The sequence below is a fragment of the Sphaerodactylus townsendi genome, linkage group LG02, assembly GCF_021028975.2.
Source record: "Sphaerodactylus townsendi isolate TG3544 linkage group LG02, MPM_Stown_v2.3, whole genome shotgun sequence".
Taxonomy (NCBI): domain Eukaryota; kingdom Metazoa; phylum Chordata; class Lepidosauria; order Squamata; family Sphaerodactylidae; genus Sphaerodactylus; species Sphaerodactylus townsendi.
In genome coordinates, this window is record NC_059426.1 from 172237931 (window position 1) to 172253192 (window position 15262).

Below are 15262 nucleotides of genomic sequence, written 5' to 3' on the forward strand. Positions count from 1 at the left end.
TTGGGGTCCTCGGGCCCAGAGGTGTATGGGGGCCTTGGTCTCCGTCCACCACCGCGCTGCTTCCTAGAGCCCAACTGACAAATAAGAACTGAGTTTGATTCCCTGCTCTCCAGATTAGAGTACACCTGCTCTTCACCACTACGCCCTGGGTTTGTAGGGCAGGACAACGTGGGTGGGGCCAAGGGACGGAAGCCGAAGAGTGCTCCATCTTACTCCTTACAGGAGAGAAAGGGGGGGGATATAAATCCAACTCTTCTTCTTCCCACAAGCACTGCGAGCTCTTCCGTAGTCTCTTTCACGCATGCGCGGGCAGCCTTCATTTCCTGCATTCGGATTGGCTGAATCCTGCCCCATCCCCACACTCACTTTCACTATTTTAGTTTTAAATGACTCTGAACACAAAACAGGCGCTGAGAATTGGTGCCCTGCCCCCTCCCCATCTAAAATCCTTGCATGTATGACGGGATTGCCGTCCACCACCCTCCATCTAAAATCCTTGTGTGTGTGAGGGAATCGCCGTTCTCCCGTTCACAGTGCCTTTACACGCCGCTTTTCTGCCAAAGGTTTCTCCCTCCTTTCTAAAAAGCAAGGTTTCTCCCTCCGTTTTTTTCCTCTGCAAGCGGGGGGTGAGTGCTGATTCTCAGCGCTTGTCCATTGGTGAGGCAGACCAGAGAGGTGAGGTGGGAAAACTGACCCCGGTTCTGCTACGGAGGAGTTTTGCATGGCGGTGGAAGTCTCCGGACAACAAAGGGACATTTCAAAAGAACCTCAACCTTTGCAGTTCAGGAAATACCCGGAGCAAAGTCAATGCTGCAGGGTGGCTCTTGCTCCAGGGTCAGTGCAAAACTCCCGATTGCATTGGAGGATTCCCTGTGCCGACAGAGGAGCAATTTCGGCGTGCAAAATCGGCCTAGGACTTGAGGGCGTCCAATGGCATTGATGGGGAGTAGATTCAGGACCGGCAAAAGGAAACACTTGTTTACACAGCGAGAGACTAAAATGTGGAATTCGCTGCCAAAGGATGTAGCGATGGCCACAGGCACAAATGGCTTTAAAAGAGGATTAGATAGATTCATGCAGATTTGTAGGTCTTTCAGTGGCTCCCAGCCGCGGCGTTGAAAGGCGTCCTATCAATCACACCAGCAAGTTAAAACCTGATTCACAACGAGCAAATAAGGTGACGCGTCTGTATTATTTACACACTTTTATTGCATATTGCATCTTTCTTTCTTTTTTTAAAAAAATGTACAGCCTCATAACATACACAGCATGTCCTGCTAGCTACAAACATTCTTGCATCTAGGAACCACTAAAACCGTTTGCTACCACTACGCTACATTAGTATACTTAAGTTTACAAACGATCACTTTTTGTCTTTTTAATTTTTTTTTTGGCATGAATTAAAAAAAAAATCTTCAAAATTACACACCCAGAAGAGACAGAGAGAGAGGAAAATAAATTTTTTAAAAAAGAGTGGCTACTTCCACTCAGCACCAGTCTAAATGTAGGTTGCAAGAAATGGCACATGGTATTTACCTGCGTACGCCTGGGGTTTTTTTTTTTTCTGTTTAAGGAAAGAACACAAAAGAAAGAACGGGTGCAGGCTGATAAAGAAGAGTTGCTGTAAAGTAAGAATAGTATTGGAAGCAAAAGAAAGAAAGAGAGAAAGAGAGAAAGAAAGAAAGAGAGAAAGAAAGAAAGAAAGAAAGAAAGAGAGAGAGAAAGAAAGAAAGAAAGAAAGAGAGAGAGAAAGAAAGAGAGAAAGAAAGAAAGAAAGAAAGAGAGAAAGAGAGAAAGAGAGAAAGAAAGAGAGAAAGAAAGAAAGAAAGAAAGAGAGAAAGAAAGAAAGAGAGAAAGAGAGAAAGAAAGAGAGAAAGAAAGAAAGAGAGAAAGAGAGAAAGAAAGAGAGAAAGAAAGAAAGAGAGAAAGAGAGAAAGAAAGAGAGAAAGAAAGAAAGAAAGAGAGAAAGAGAGAAAGAAAGAGAGAAAGAAAGAAAGAAAGAAAGAGAGAAAGAGAGAAAGAAAGAGAGAAAGAGAGAAAGAAAGAAAGAGAGAAAGAAAGAAAGAAAGAAAGAAAGAAAGAAAGAAAGAAAGAAAGAAAGAAAGAAAGAAAGAAAGAAAGAAAGAAAGAAAGAAAGAAAGAAAGAAAGAAAGAAAGAAAGAAAGAAAGAAAGGCTTTAACCAATGTCTGGCTTCCCAATTTTGCCATCCGTGCAGCAGGAATTCCCGAGAATCCCACGAGATGCTGTGACCAGCTGCAAAATTGAAGCAAACACACCTGTGAACACTTTTAACACTTTTTTTTTTGTACAGCACAAACCTCACTTTTTTACAGGTTGGTTCTCGATGCGCTCAACACCAGTAGACCGCTGGACAAAGCTGCTGTGGCATGCTATGGCAATGTGTCGGACTGCAGAACCCAGATGTGCTACGGGCCCAAATTACTTTCCGGCTGATCCCGAAGGCAAGAGAATCGAGCTCTGCCCCTTTAAAAGCGAACGACTCCATTCACACGCGGCCTCTTCTAGGGCTGATAATTCACAAATCTATGGTCTGTCCCCCCCATCTATTGTATTGGGCAGGAACACGACTGAAGCATTTCCTCGAGTGCGATGCCATGACCTAAACGGAACGACCTCTCTTCGTTTTCAACGGTATGGTTGGGACTGTGTGAGCGAGGCACTCTGGAACATCCTCTGCTACACTCCCGTGCAATTAAGGCTCGTAAAATTTGAACTCAAAGCCCCCCCCAAAGGTGTGAGGCTACATGGTTCAGTTTTTCTCCCACAAGCACATGGATTTCCTGGACGTGAGCTGCAAGAAGCGGTCTTGCAGCGCACATGAAAGGGCAAGGGGAAAGAGGAGACCCGTTCCCAATCACTCAAAGCACTGTTTGTCGTGGTGAAGGTAATTGGAATGGTTTTCCAGAACTGTGTGCGCTTCTGGGAGGCACCCCTTAGGAGATCAGAAATACTGGCTCAGTAGTTTCAATCTCCACATGGAAGAATGCCAGATCTCCTCACGTCTCCTGCTAGGTCACATGGCCCTTGTAAACAGGTGCACGAGGCCCATGTTTTCCTGCAGTTAACACAGGTGTGTCCTGGGAGAATAAGGTACCCGCCTTTTCCCAGGTCACATTCTGAAGATGCAATAGTGTACCCAAAATGGCCAGTTTATGCCCGCCGCCCGACATCTCTTGAGCTACGGGCCAAGAAAGGTCCCCTTAACCGCCACTGTTTAGACAGCACCCATTCCTCTTTTATTAGTCTTGTTTCCAAATTCAAAACACGTTTTGTTTTTAAGGAAAAAAAAATCTCAAAACCATTAAATACAAATCATTGGACCGTCCCAGCTCGTTTTGAAGAAAAGTCCGTTCTTTTAATCGTAATCTGGCCAAATTTCTTCCGGCTATAAATGGAGAAAAAAAAAATTATATAAAAAAATAGAGGCACTTTAGTTAAGGAACAGTTATAGATCAACTACGTTTCCAGCTTTTATAGCAAATGTGCTGCCTTTGCACATTCGGTAGATTTCACAGCGGTTCGGAGAATCGGCTTTTGCATTCTAACTGCTTCGCAAGCTATTTGAAGAGTCGTCTGCGCATGCGGCACATCCAAAAATTGAAGAAGAGCTAGAGTTGTAAAAAGAAAATGCACACACGCACACGCTTTTATGCACACTCTCTCTTGGACAGCTCTCTACACAGTTTCTGTGCTACATCAGGATCTGTGAAGAAAAACTCCACATATTGATGTTCAGTACATGAAGGGGAAAAATGTCATCCGAATTTCTCACCGGTCAATATCTTTTACAAGACCAGCATATTTCAAAACGGCTACAAATGCAACAGGGATTAACTAAAAAACCTCCACAGGAAAAGAAAAACACACACAAATGCACAATATCCCCATTACATCTTGGATCACAACACAGCGATGATAGTATAAAAATCACTTAAGAGAAAACCCACAAATAAATAAAAGGAAGCAAACGAACAAAAAGTAACAGTCTATATTCTCTATAATTTAAGAATATTAAGCCGTGCTATAGTATTGGCATTTTTTTTTCAAAAAAAGTGTCCCAATTATTTCTTTTTTTTTTGTATTACTATTTTTAAATTATTAATTACTCCCTGAGTAATCTGGGTTTAGTAGAATTTTGGATCGATCTCTTTACAGGTAGTTCTGCTGACAGATTTGCAAGACAAAATATGAACAGCGAAACATACGTCTCAAGAAACAAAACAAACAAAAATTTAAAAAAAAGGTTTTGGCCTTTCTTTTTCCTCTGGCTACTTTTACATTATAAATTAAAATCCCTAAAAAAACAACAACACGTCAGCGGATGGCAGTCCCTTTCAAAACTCCCTTTGCTAGAAAGCAGCGTCTAACCTTCCTCCTTTGAATCCAGGGCAATCCCGGAATGAAGCCACAATTCCATGTGCAAAGAATCCAGGCTGTGTGGCACTGTGGTGTTCACGGGGGAGCAAGCTATGTCAGAGGACACATTCACAACATCGGGATGGGGGCTCTTAAGAACCATTTTGGTTGTAGTAGCCCCACCCCAAGCCATAATCCGTTTAGTAAGTCGGTCCATCTGACGAGAAGGAATTGAAAATGCAGCTTTAACTGATGTTTGTGCGCATGGGGGAACGTCTAGTGTGCGTGTCAAAGGGACCCCTAAGCTGTGAGCCTGTGTCTAAACCCTCAAGTCCCTCCAGGGGCTGCCATGCAACGGAACCGGCCCAGACAGAATCAATCCTGACCTATATTTACAGAGAATACAGTTTGTCCCATGGCTGGGGGAGAGAACTTAAAACATGGAGCTCTTTGCCTCCCAGTTTAAAAAGAAGCACAAAACATCCTCCATCCAACTCAGGCAAGACAATAAGCAAATTCCCACGTATGAACTGTCACAGCAAGAAGAACGTCCTCTGGGTAAATTTTCTTTAGCAGGCTTAGGAGGATTTGTGGGGGGGAAACGCATCTCACTGGAAACCAATGACAGAAGAGAAATCCGTTGAGATGGAGCGGGCGGGTTACAGACAAGAATGGTGGAACCGGTAACAATCACCACGAAGGGGAAGGGTATAGTTCAAGTTTCGAATAACGCAAACCAATTACTTCGATTCTCACCAGCAATGATTTAGGAGTTTCTAACGGATTTTCAGCTGCCTGCGGTCCTAATTTCAACGGCTCGCGCTCGGCTTTTCTCAACCAAGGTTCATACATACGGCCTCCCTATTTCACCCGTCCTTTCCCACTTAAATCTCCCCCATGTTTTCATCCACAGAACCGTTTACAGGTTTGTAAGGTCCAAACCAGACAAGACGGTAGGAGTTCACCGTATGGAACGTGTCAGCATTTCTTCCCTTTAAACGGTGGTGCAAGGCCCCAGTTTGGATCCGAACTGAAAAGTGTAAGCTCCCCCCGTCCCCCGCACTGCAGGGTCATTTGGGGTTGGAAGAACTATTGGGAGGAGAGAAGGGCGCCAGAACTCTGATACAAATCAGAATCTCACAGGCTGGCCTTTAAAAGGAAAGAAAAAACATACAGCATCGTGAACGGAATCCCCTGCCTCTTGTCTGTTTTCCCACTAGAAAGCTTCGGAGATTTCCAGTGGGAATTTTTTTCACCTTCTCTTTCTCAAACTGCTTGTGTTTGGACAGCGGAAAAGCTACTGTTTCAAAATATTTCTTGGTGGAGGGAAAGGAAAGGGGAACACTGGTTTAGGCAGCTGGGAACGTGTGCATAAACACACTCACAAACACTTCCCGACACCCCCACACCCACCAGCCCAACCAGATTCATTTACGGCACCTTCGCACACACGCTTCCGCGAGCACGCGCACACAAAACGAGAACGGGGGAAGAGCTCGTTTGGTCGAGTCACAAGACAGGCAAACACGGGCCTTTTCAGCGCAGCTGCTCGACAGAGTCCTTCTAACACGCTCGCACTCTTCCGTCCAAAGGAAATTCAGAAGTTGAGTTTCGTGATGGGTCGCTCGCGGCTGCCGTCCGCCAGCTGATTGGTGATGCGTTTGCGATTGCGTTTCAGTTTGGAGAGGTCTTTGTCGAAGACTTCGCCGGACCGCAGGGCAGAGACAAGGTCGTCGAACTCCCCGCCTTCCTCGCTGTTTTCTTTCGCCTTCCGGGCCTTGCGCTCCCTCTCGCGCTGTTCTTTGAGCTGGGCGGGGAGGGAAAAGAGGACAAGGAACTTTAAAAAAGGATAATTAATGCCACCAAAACTGATGCAAGTAAAGCTGAAGAGCGTGAGGTCATAGGAAGATCCCTGATACTGAGTCAGACCACTGGCTCATCAAAATCAGTATTGCCTACTCAAGCTGGCAGCTGCTCTCCAGCATCTCAGGCAGAGCTCTTGCACACCAGCCACTGTCTGTTCCTTTTAACTGAAGATGATTGGGACTGAACCTGGGATATTCTGCGTGCCAACTCCAGGCCCTTTCACTGAGCCACAGTCCCCTCCCGTGGGACAAATCTGTTTCTATGCACCAGTGAATTATGCCACCCCAGACAAAATTTCAAAAGCTGGCTGGATTGACTTGATTGTCCCAGTTTTGGGACAAAGACAACTAGCGTTCGGGCAAAATGTACAGATGCTCTATTCAAGACATTTCTTTAGTAGTTTGCCTTTTTATGTCAATCTATTGATAAGGTAAAAGATAAAAATTAAAGATTATATTAAAAATTAAAGCACGCATGCACAATATTCCCCCCTCAATGCACATGCACTCACCTGAGCCTCCATGCGTGCCCGCCGCTCTTCTTCTTCCTTCCTCTTCCTCATGTTTTCGTTTTCTTGTTTGGCTTCTGTCACAGCCTGGAGGAACTGGTCAAAAATCCCGAAGAACTCATCGGGCTGGGTTTTCCCCACGTCTTCCACAAAATGCTTTACAGCCTTGGCGAACTGCAAGAAGAAGATCAAGGTTCTTGGGGGAGGAAATCCAGTGGCCCAATATAGTCCTCTCCCACTGAACCCATTAGCCTAGGGGGATTCAAAAAGCCATGCTGCCCCCACCCCCACCCCCCAAGTCCCATAAAATCCAGCACTCTGTTCACAATGGGGCCGACCAGCTGCCTCTAGAAAGCCGATAAATGAGATGATTTGTGCTCCCCAGCAATGGATATAAAGAGGCATACTATGCTGTCTCTGGGATTGGAGGGAATAGATGTCCATAATGACTGAATAGCCACTGATAGCCCTGTCCTCCATGAATTCATCAACTCCAATTTTAAAGCCTTGGTCTGGTTTAAGAAAAGGGTTGTCGAGGCACTCAAACCTCATCCAAGTAACCTTCCATCATGTCAGATTTCTGAATATTTTATTGCATTTTCACTGAAGGGATATCATTTATACAGAGATTTATTATCTTTCGTGTATATTCTGGAATCCCTTTTCTGCCTGTTATATGTTATCCATGTATTGTATCGTTTTCTATTGTTGATATATTGGGCTATTTGATATAGTACTTTTAATCATTTCTGTTAAAGGCTATAGTTTACTGGAGGGAGGAAACAAATCCAGTTCACCAGATAAGAGACTGCCACTCAAGTGGAGGAGTGGGGAGTCAAACCTGGTTCTCCAGTTGGTTGTGGTGGGTTTTCTGGAAAACCCACCACAACCAGTTGAATCCGGCTGTGAAAGCCTTCGACAATACACTGGTTCTCCAGATTTGAGTCCACCTGCTCTCCATAGATAGAGAGCAAGTGGAGAGCCTGCAAGATTCATGGAGGATGAAATCCCATCTCTCTCCCCTACACACACCATTGCTGAGCCAAGTGCAGCTACAAAACCCACCACCCACCTTTAAGCCTCGGTGCGGCAGGAACACTGCCAGAATTTGCTACTGCCATGACTGGGTCTGGAACTTCTCACAGCTTTACATGCTATGGCCAGATCCCCCAAGTTTGCAGAAAATGTCTGCTTAATGTCACTGTGGCCTCAATCTGCAGATTTAGATATCCGCAGAGCGGGCCTACATTGTCACCATTAGATCCATAGATGCCAACTTTCAAACTATACTATAAATAATACAGACGGTGCTAGATAATACCATCCCAAAGCCAAACCAGCACCAACAGCAAGCAACTTTGGAAGTTTCTACTCAAAAGCCTTTATTATTTAGTGCCTCCCCCACCTTCCTTTATTAACTCAAAAACCATAAAAACTAATGAAGCCCCCATATCGCAGCACAGGAGACATAAAAATTCACCCATGGCCGGGAGAGGGAAAATTTTCACTTTCCACTTCTCTTTGAAAGTCTGCTCTTTTTGGTGTTATTTATTGCCACCACATGCATCCCTATTGGAACCAAATGTGGCAGCGAAACTTCTAAAAAAAGACATTCTTCCTGTTCTCCCCCCTTCTTTTCTGAGGGGGAAAAGGGGAATCTGTGTAAGCAGGAAGTTGTTAAAAAGACAGCTGTGTGCAGTGTGGGGAAAACAGCAAGCTAAAATCAAAGAGGATACCTGGGAAATAACCCCAGTGCCTGTGAAAAGGAAAGCACAGAAAACTAGAAGGGTTCAGCTGTGTCCCTAACCCTGTTTAGATCTCACTCTTGTCAACCATTCTTGACACCAGGTTTAACTGGTTTTGAAAGCCCAGCCAGATGAACATCTAAGGCCCGCTCCGGACGTGCAGAATAATGGATTTTTTATCTACTTTCCCAATTGTTTGAAAGTGGATTTTGCTATTCTGCACAGTGAATTGAAAGTGGATTGAAAGTGCATTATTCTGCATGTGCGGAAGGGGCCTAAGAGTTCCCAACCTTTTTCCCCTTCAGACATGGAGCAGGCTTCCCAACTTCCAGGTGGGGGATGGAGATCTCCTGGCATTACAACCAGAGGTGGGATCCAGCAGGTTCTCACCAGTTCCCGAGAGTGTGCCGAGAGGGGGTTACTAATTGGGTCTGCTTTTCCGTTAGAAATTCCATTAGGTCCAAAAATCATAACGTTTCCTATGTGGCTGGTTAGCGAAAGCAGAAAACGGGATAATTCTCCCTGTTGGGCTGTTTTAAAAACATGTTTTAGAAATATGGTCAAGTTCCTTGTTGAAGGAAAGTATCCTTCTTTTGATTTCTAGAAACAAAATTAAGTATTTGAAAGTATTAAGTATTTGACAGGCAGTCAATTGGAGGAGAAGTAGTTGTTTCTGTTGGCAGTAGACGATAGGACTTGCTATAATGAGTTTAAATGATGGACAGAAAGATTCGAGCTGGAAATTAGGAACTTTTTTTTTTACAGTAAGAGTTTTTTACAGTAACAGAGAAATTATTAATGCCCCGCCCGCGGAATGCCCGGCCACGCCCCCATTGTGCCCCGCCCAGCCCCATTGGTGCTACGCCACTGTTTGAGTCCCACCACCATGGGAACCTGTTACTAAAATTTTTGGATCCCACCACTGATTACAACTGATCTCCAGGCAGCAGAGATCAATCAGTTCACCTGGAAAAAATGGCTGCTTTGGAAGGTGGACTTAATAGCACTTTATCCTGCTGAGGTCCTTTCCTACCCAGTTATTGCCCTTCCCAAGTTCCATCCCCAAATCCAACCCAGGAGTTTCCTAACCCAGAAATGGCAACCCTAGATATCAGGCACACAGGGCCATGTTCCAATCAGGGTTACCGTATGAGGTGGGGAGTTCGGCCTCCCCCCTTTCCATTTTCTTGACTGAAAACAGCCCCAACAAGCAGCTACATGGCCCATTTGGGGGACAAACATACAGATAGCGGTTCATGGTGTCTCAATAGAGTAAATAGCAGCTTCCTAGGCTCATTTTAGGCCTAGAAAATGGGAAAAGTGACAAGAGATTTACCTTGCTCCTCTGATTGCCCAAACTGCAATCAGTCCCACCCCCTGATATGATATTTGAAGAGGAAAAAGAAAGCTCACTGGGAGTCTGTCCACAGAACTCTCAGCATCTTAACAAGTTTGACGCTCAAAGGCCACAATGGAGATAAGAAAGCACTTCCAGCTAGTGCGGCGTAGTGTTCAAGAGAGGGTGGATTTTAATTTGGAGAGCTGGGTTTGATTCCCCACTCCTCCACCTGAGTGGCAGAGGCTTATCTGGGGAACCAGATGTGTTTCTGCACTCTTACATTCCTACTGGATGACCTTGGGCTAGTCACAGTTCTCTCAGAACTCTCTCAGCCCCACCTACCTCACAAGGTGTCTGTCGTGAGGAGAGGAAGGGAAAGGAGCTTGTAAGCCACCTTGAGTCTCCTTACGGGAGAAAAAGGTGGAGTATAAATCCAAACTCCTCTTCCTCTTAAATAGGGTAAATAATGGCTTCCTAGACGCATTTTAGGTCTAGAAAATGGGGAGAGTGACGAGTCTCCATCTCCTGACACAATATTTGAAGAAAAGAAAAAGAAAACTCACTGGGAGTCTGTTCACAGAACTCTCAGCATCTTATCTAGTTTGACACTCAAAGTCTCCAGTCTTTAGTTTGACACTCAAAGTTTGACACTGGAGACAAGAAAGCACTTTCCTAAATGTTTTTGACCTTGTGTGGTATCTCAAGGAGAACCAGGTTCCCGCCTGTGAAAGTTGCCTTCTCTAACCCTCAGTTTAACCAGCTATAAAATGGGCCTGATTATCAGGAGCAGGATCACGGGCACAGTTTGGAAGCAGAAGGAAACGACCTGGGAAACAGCAGAAACGTTCCAACAACTTCAGTTTCTTACCAGCTCTTTGGCCTCCGCCAGAAGATCCTCCACGTCCGAGAAACCAAAGCTGGCCAAGGTGATAAACTGGCTGACAACAGTAATGAATTTGTCTCCAGGGTGGGACGGCTGAGATTTCTGGTACTCCAACTCCTTTGGAGAAACAATTTTATTTCCATGAGTGAGGAAAGTGGTGACTGAAATAAACCTTCGAGACCACATTACACTCCTTCCAGAGGGCTGAGGCCTCTTTCATTTCTGTGATAAAAGCACGTGCCCAGATACCGCAACCAACCACGTGCAGGTGGCGCATCCATATAAAGATGGTCTTTTCCACCTAAAGATTATCCCTCCCTCCCAGCACAGGGGATATTAGGCACACTCTGGATACCATTCACTATAGTCAATATTAACAAAGGCATATGATAGACAAATTATGGTTAAATGTGTTGGATTTTACAGCCTTGCATGCAGCAGCAGCAGCAGCACAGAATTCTGGGAGATCTCAATTGACATTCTAAAAGTGACAGTTGGAAACAGGTTGCTCTCTGACGCTGGCTGAGGAAAGATGCTGTTAAGTATTCTGTTAACTAAAGTGTACAAAAGTCTGACTGAATGTTAAATATTGTAAATGATACATGTTATGGTATCCAAATTGTAATCGTATTATTACAATTTGGATACCATAACATGTATCATGAACTGTGAATGTATCTATATATAAGTGATACTTCGTTTATGTATATAGTCTATTTCTCTCTCAGTATAAGTAAAGCTCTTTTGTTTATGATTTCTGAGGTAAAAGGCTGATCTTTACCAAGTTAACTGCTCTTATTTTAAAGTGGCACACAAAGTCACATTCTGCTCGTTACTCTGCAAACAGGACTATACATAAATATACCTGTTGACCTTCAAAATGGGGTCGCAGCAAGTGTGTGAGCATTTGTGTGAAAGTGGAGACGGGACTATTCTGACCTGGTTGGGCCATGTTAGCGTGACCTCGTCAGATCTCAGAAAGTAAGCAGGGTTAACACTGGTTAGTACTTGGATGAGGGACCACCAAGGAAGTCCAAGGTTGCTGCACAGAGGCAGGCGATGGCAAACCACCTCTGTTCGTCTCGTGCCTTGAAAACCCTACCAGGTTGCCATGAGTCACTTCTGACTTGACAGCACTTTTCACCGCCACCAGGGATGGGATGAAAAGGGAAGGTAGGTGGACGCTGTATACCCAAGAATACAAAAGGGGTCCAGCAAACCAGAGCACAAATGAAACTCCTCCCTGCAATTAGAAGTTTTATAAAACCCTAATAAGAAATAACGAGATGCAGGCATGGCAAGAGAAAGCAGCCGGCCTCCAGGAAGTGAGATAAAAGCTTCACTTCCTACCGATTCGGGCTACATGCTTTAAAAAAGAAAACCCTGCTTTGATGCACAGTGGGGAAACCTTGAAGTGAGCGAGCCACACTTACCGTCTCCACGGCTCTGAGACCGCTCCTCAAGTTGCCGATTTCCTTTTCCAGCTCTGTCATGCTGCCGAAAAGAAAGAAAAGACGTTACATTTGCAAAGCTGTGCCTAGCACATGTCCAGAACGCAACTCTGAAGTCACTTGTGTTTTTCCCATTGTGGGGTGGGAGGAGAATACATATATAGCATTGTGACCGACTTTTTGCTCAGTACCACGGATGAAGTAAATGGGCACCAATAATGGATGATGATGTCCGCATGGGGCTGTAGCTTAGTGGTAAAGCATCTTTTTGGCATGCAGAAGGTCCCAAGCTCAATTTCCAACAACTCTGGTTCAAAGGATCAGGAAGTAGGGACTGTGAAAGACCGCCCCCTGAGACCACGGAGATCTGCTACCAGTCTGAGTAGGCAATACTTGCTGCTGAACTAAGGCTCTCACTCAGTAACAGCCAGATTCATATTGTACGAAAGGCACTGGGCCTCAAGCTTCAAATGGGTCAGTACTATGGAAAGGGGATTTAAAATTTACAGCATGGTATATAACCTGAAAGAAAATCATTATAAAATGATATATGGATGGTATCTGACACCCAAAAAATTGGCAAAAATTGCACCTCAAAGACCAACAAGGTTTTTGGGGTGTAAGCTGTAGAGCAGTGATTCCCAACCAGGGTTCTGTGGTACCCTGGGGTGCCATGAGCACGTCCCAGGGGTACCATGACAATGCTACCGCCTGCCCACCCCCCCACCAGAATCAAATGGATTTTGAAGGGAGAGGGGTTGGAAGCCTCATGTGCTCCCTTTAAACAACATTGAAAAATAGCATTGTTTTATTTGCCTAAATTCGGTGTGGATTGGGGGGGGGGGAGTAGATTTAAAGGGAGCTCTCCCTTTAAATCCCCCCAACCCATGCTGAATATAGGCAAACAAACAACACGGCTGTCAACGTGGCTTCCCCTCCCCTCCCCCTGCTTGCCACTCCCCAACCTACAAGCCAAAAACAGGAAAAAAACCTAAAAAATGCAAAAAAAAAACCCCAAACCAAACGAGCTTCAAGGGTACCCTGAGATATGAAGAGCAAGGTCAAGGGTACCACGACGTTGAAAAGGTTGGGAAACACTGCTGTAGAGAGTCAGCAGCTCCCTGAGTCACACACAAAAGGAGCTGTTGACTCTCAAAAGCTTATATGCCCCAAAAGCGTATGAGCCCGTAAGGGCAAGGGTGGTATAGAAATGTAATAAATGAGATGAAAATTTTGGTCTCGAAGGTGCTAATGGACTCGAATCTAGCTGGGATAAGCGAAGATGCTTTAAGCACTTATGCAAACAGACGTAAGGCCCTTTCCGTACAACCAAAATGAAACATTTTGAGATAGGAAATAAAATGCTTCCTCTGTGAAATTCCACATGGTTTTTACCCCAAAACATTCTGAGAGTGTTTTATTTGCAGCCTCAAATCGTTTTATACGCATGCTCTTTTATCACAAATCTTAACCCTGAAACGTTTTTGAAATGATTTTGGGGTTGTGCGATCTATTGAATATGTTTTCCACGCCTCTCTGCCATCCCCGAAATTCCTCCTCACTGCTGTTTTCTATCACCTTACTGCACTCACTCTGTTCCTTCCCACCTGATTATTTCCTTCATTACTGGGGCTTTTTAATTGGGGGGTTAAATCTTCAAAGCTTCATTTACACGAGCTACGGAGAATCTGAGCTTGAGGCAATGAAGCACTGATTCCAGACAGAATGGGAAACAACGGGAAAAAACACACAAAATGAAGGCCAGGGGGCATTTCGAGGGGTGAGTGCAGACGAAAAGGGGGGATTGAAAAAAGTTTTGCAAACATTCTGCAAATGTTTTTGGAGACTTGTGAGGAACAGGCCTAAACGAGGAACCCCTTGTGGTCACAGGGACAGATTGCATTGAGAAGTCGAAACAAACTTCCATCTGCAGTGGGCATTAAAGTAGCTCGTGGCCACAGTCTTACATTGCTCCCCAGGACTGCACAGCGCAGAACTTTCTTGCGTCAGAGGAAGACACAACTAATATACAGCCCAAAGGAGAGGCTGCAGCGTTTGGGACTCTTTAGTTTGGAGAGGAGACGTCTGAGTGGGGATATGATTGAAGTCTATAAAATTATGCATGGGGTAGAAAATGTTGACAGAGAGAAATTTTTCTCTCTTTCTCACAATACTAGAACCAGGGGGCATTCATTTAAAATGCTGGGGGGAAGAATTAGGACTAATCAAAGGAAACACTTCTTCATGCAACGTGTGATTGGTGTTTGGAATATGCTGCCGCAGGAGGTGGTGATGGCCACTCACCTGGATAGCTTTAAAAGGGGCTTGGACAGATTTATGGAGGAGAAGTCGATTTATGGCTACCAATCTTGATCCTCCTTGATCTGAGATTGCAAATGCCTTAGCAGACCAGGTGATCAGGAGCAAGAGCTGCAGAAGGCTGTTGCTTTCACCTCCTGCACGTGAGCTCCCAAAGGTACCTGGTGGGCCACTGCGAGTAGCAGAGTGCTGGACTAGATGGACTCTGGTCTGATCCAGCTGGCTTGTTCTTATGTTCTTATGTTCAAAGCATTTATCGCTGTTTTCCAGTCTTCTCATCGTCTGCTTCAAGCCTTTTATGGAAAGGCAGGGTGCAATTTTTCACAAAAACAAATAAACTTACTTGACTTTGGCAGCCTCTGGGACATGTTTCAGTTCTTCATGCAGGTTGAGAACTTTGGGGTATTTCTTTTCTACGATGGTGATGAGATAGTGCAGCAGGGTAATGTTCCTATGAGACTGATAGACAAGGGAGAATGCGTTAGGATGGCAGAAGATTAGACATGGACTGTCAAAAAAGACAAATCAGTGGGTTCTAGATCAAATCGAGCCTAAACTCTGTCAGATATGGCTCCCGCCCTCCCTGGCATCACTTACCATCCAGATCCCAAAGCTGCACCTGCCAGGGGGAAACGTCCTTTCATATACCTATCTGTCATATGTTAAGAAGATGAAGAATTGGATTCACATCCCCCCTTTCTCTCCTGTAAGGAGACTCAACGTGGCTTACAAACTCCTTTCCCTTCCCCCCTCACAACAAACATCCTGTGAGG

At 44.9% G+C, this 15262-nt stretch overlaps 1 protein-coding gene across 2 annotated transcripts in view; it reads right to left on the reverse strand.

Moving 5' to 3' along the window:
• Window positions 1–3233: 3233 nt before the first annotated feature.
• The window catches only part of DAAM1 (dishevelled associated activator of morphogenesis 1), a 151782-nt gene continuing 139753 nt past the window's right edge, over window positions 3234–15262 (reverse strand). For both annotated transcript variants that reach the window (XM_048485866.1, XM_048485865.1), the window contains 5 exons: window positions 14833–14940; window positions 12153–12213; window positions 10705–10836; window positions 6756–6926; window positions 3234–6185 (listed from right to left, as the gene is read on the reverse strand). In XM_048485866.1, coding sequence (XP_048341823.1) covers window positions 5976–6185; window positions 6756–6926; window positions 10705–10836; window positions 12153–12213; window positions 14833–14940 — 682 coding nt within the window. In that variant the 3' untranslated portion in view covers window positions 3234–5975. The remainder of the gene's footprint in view (window positions 6186–6755; window positions 6927–10704; window positions 10837–12152; window positions 12214–14832; window positions 14941–15262) is intronic.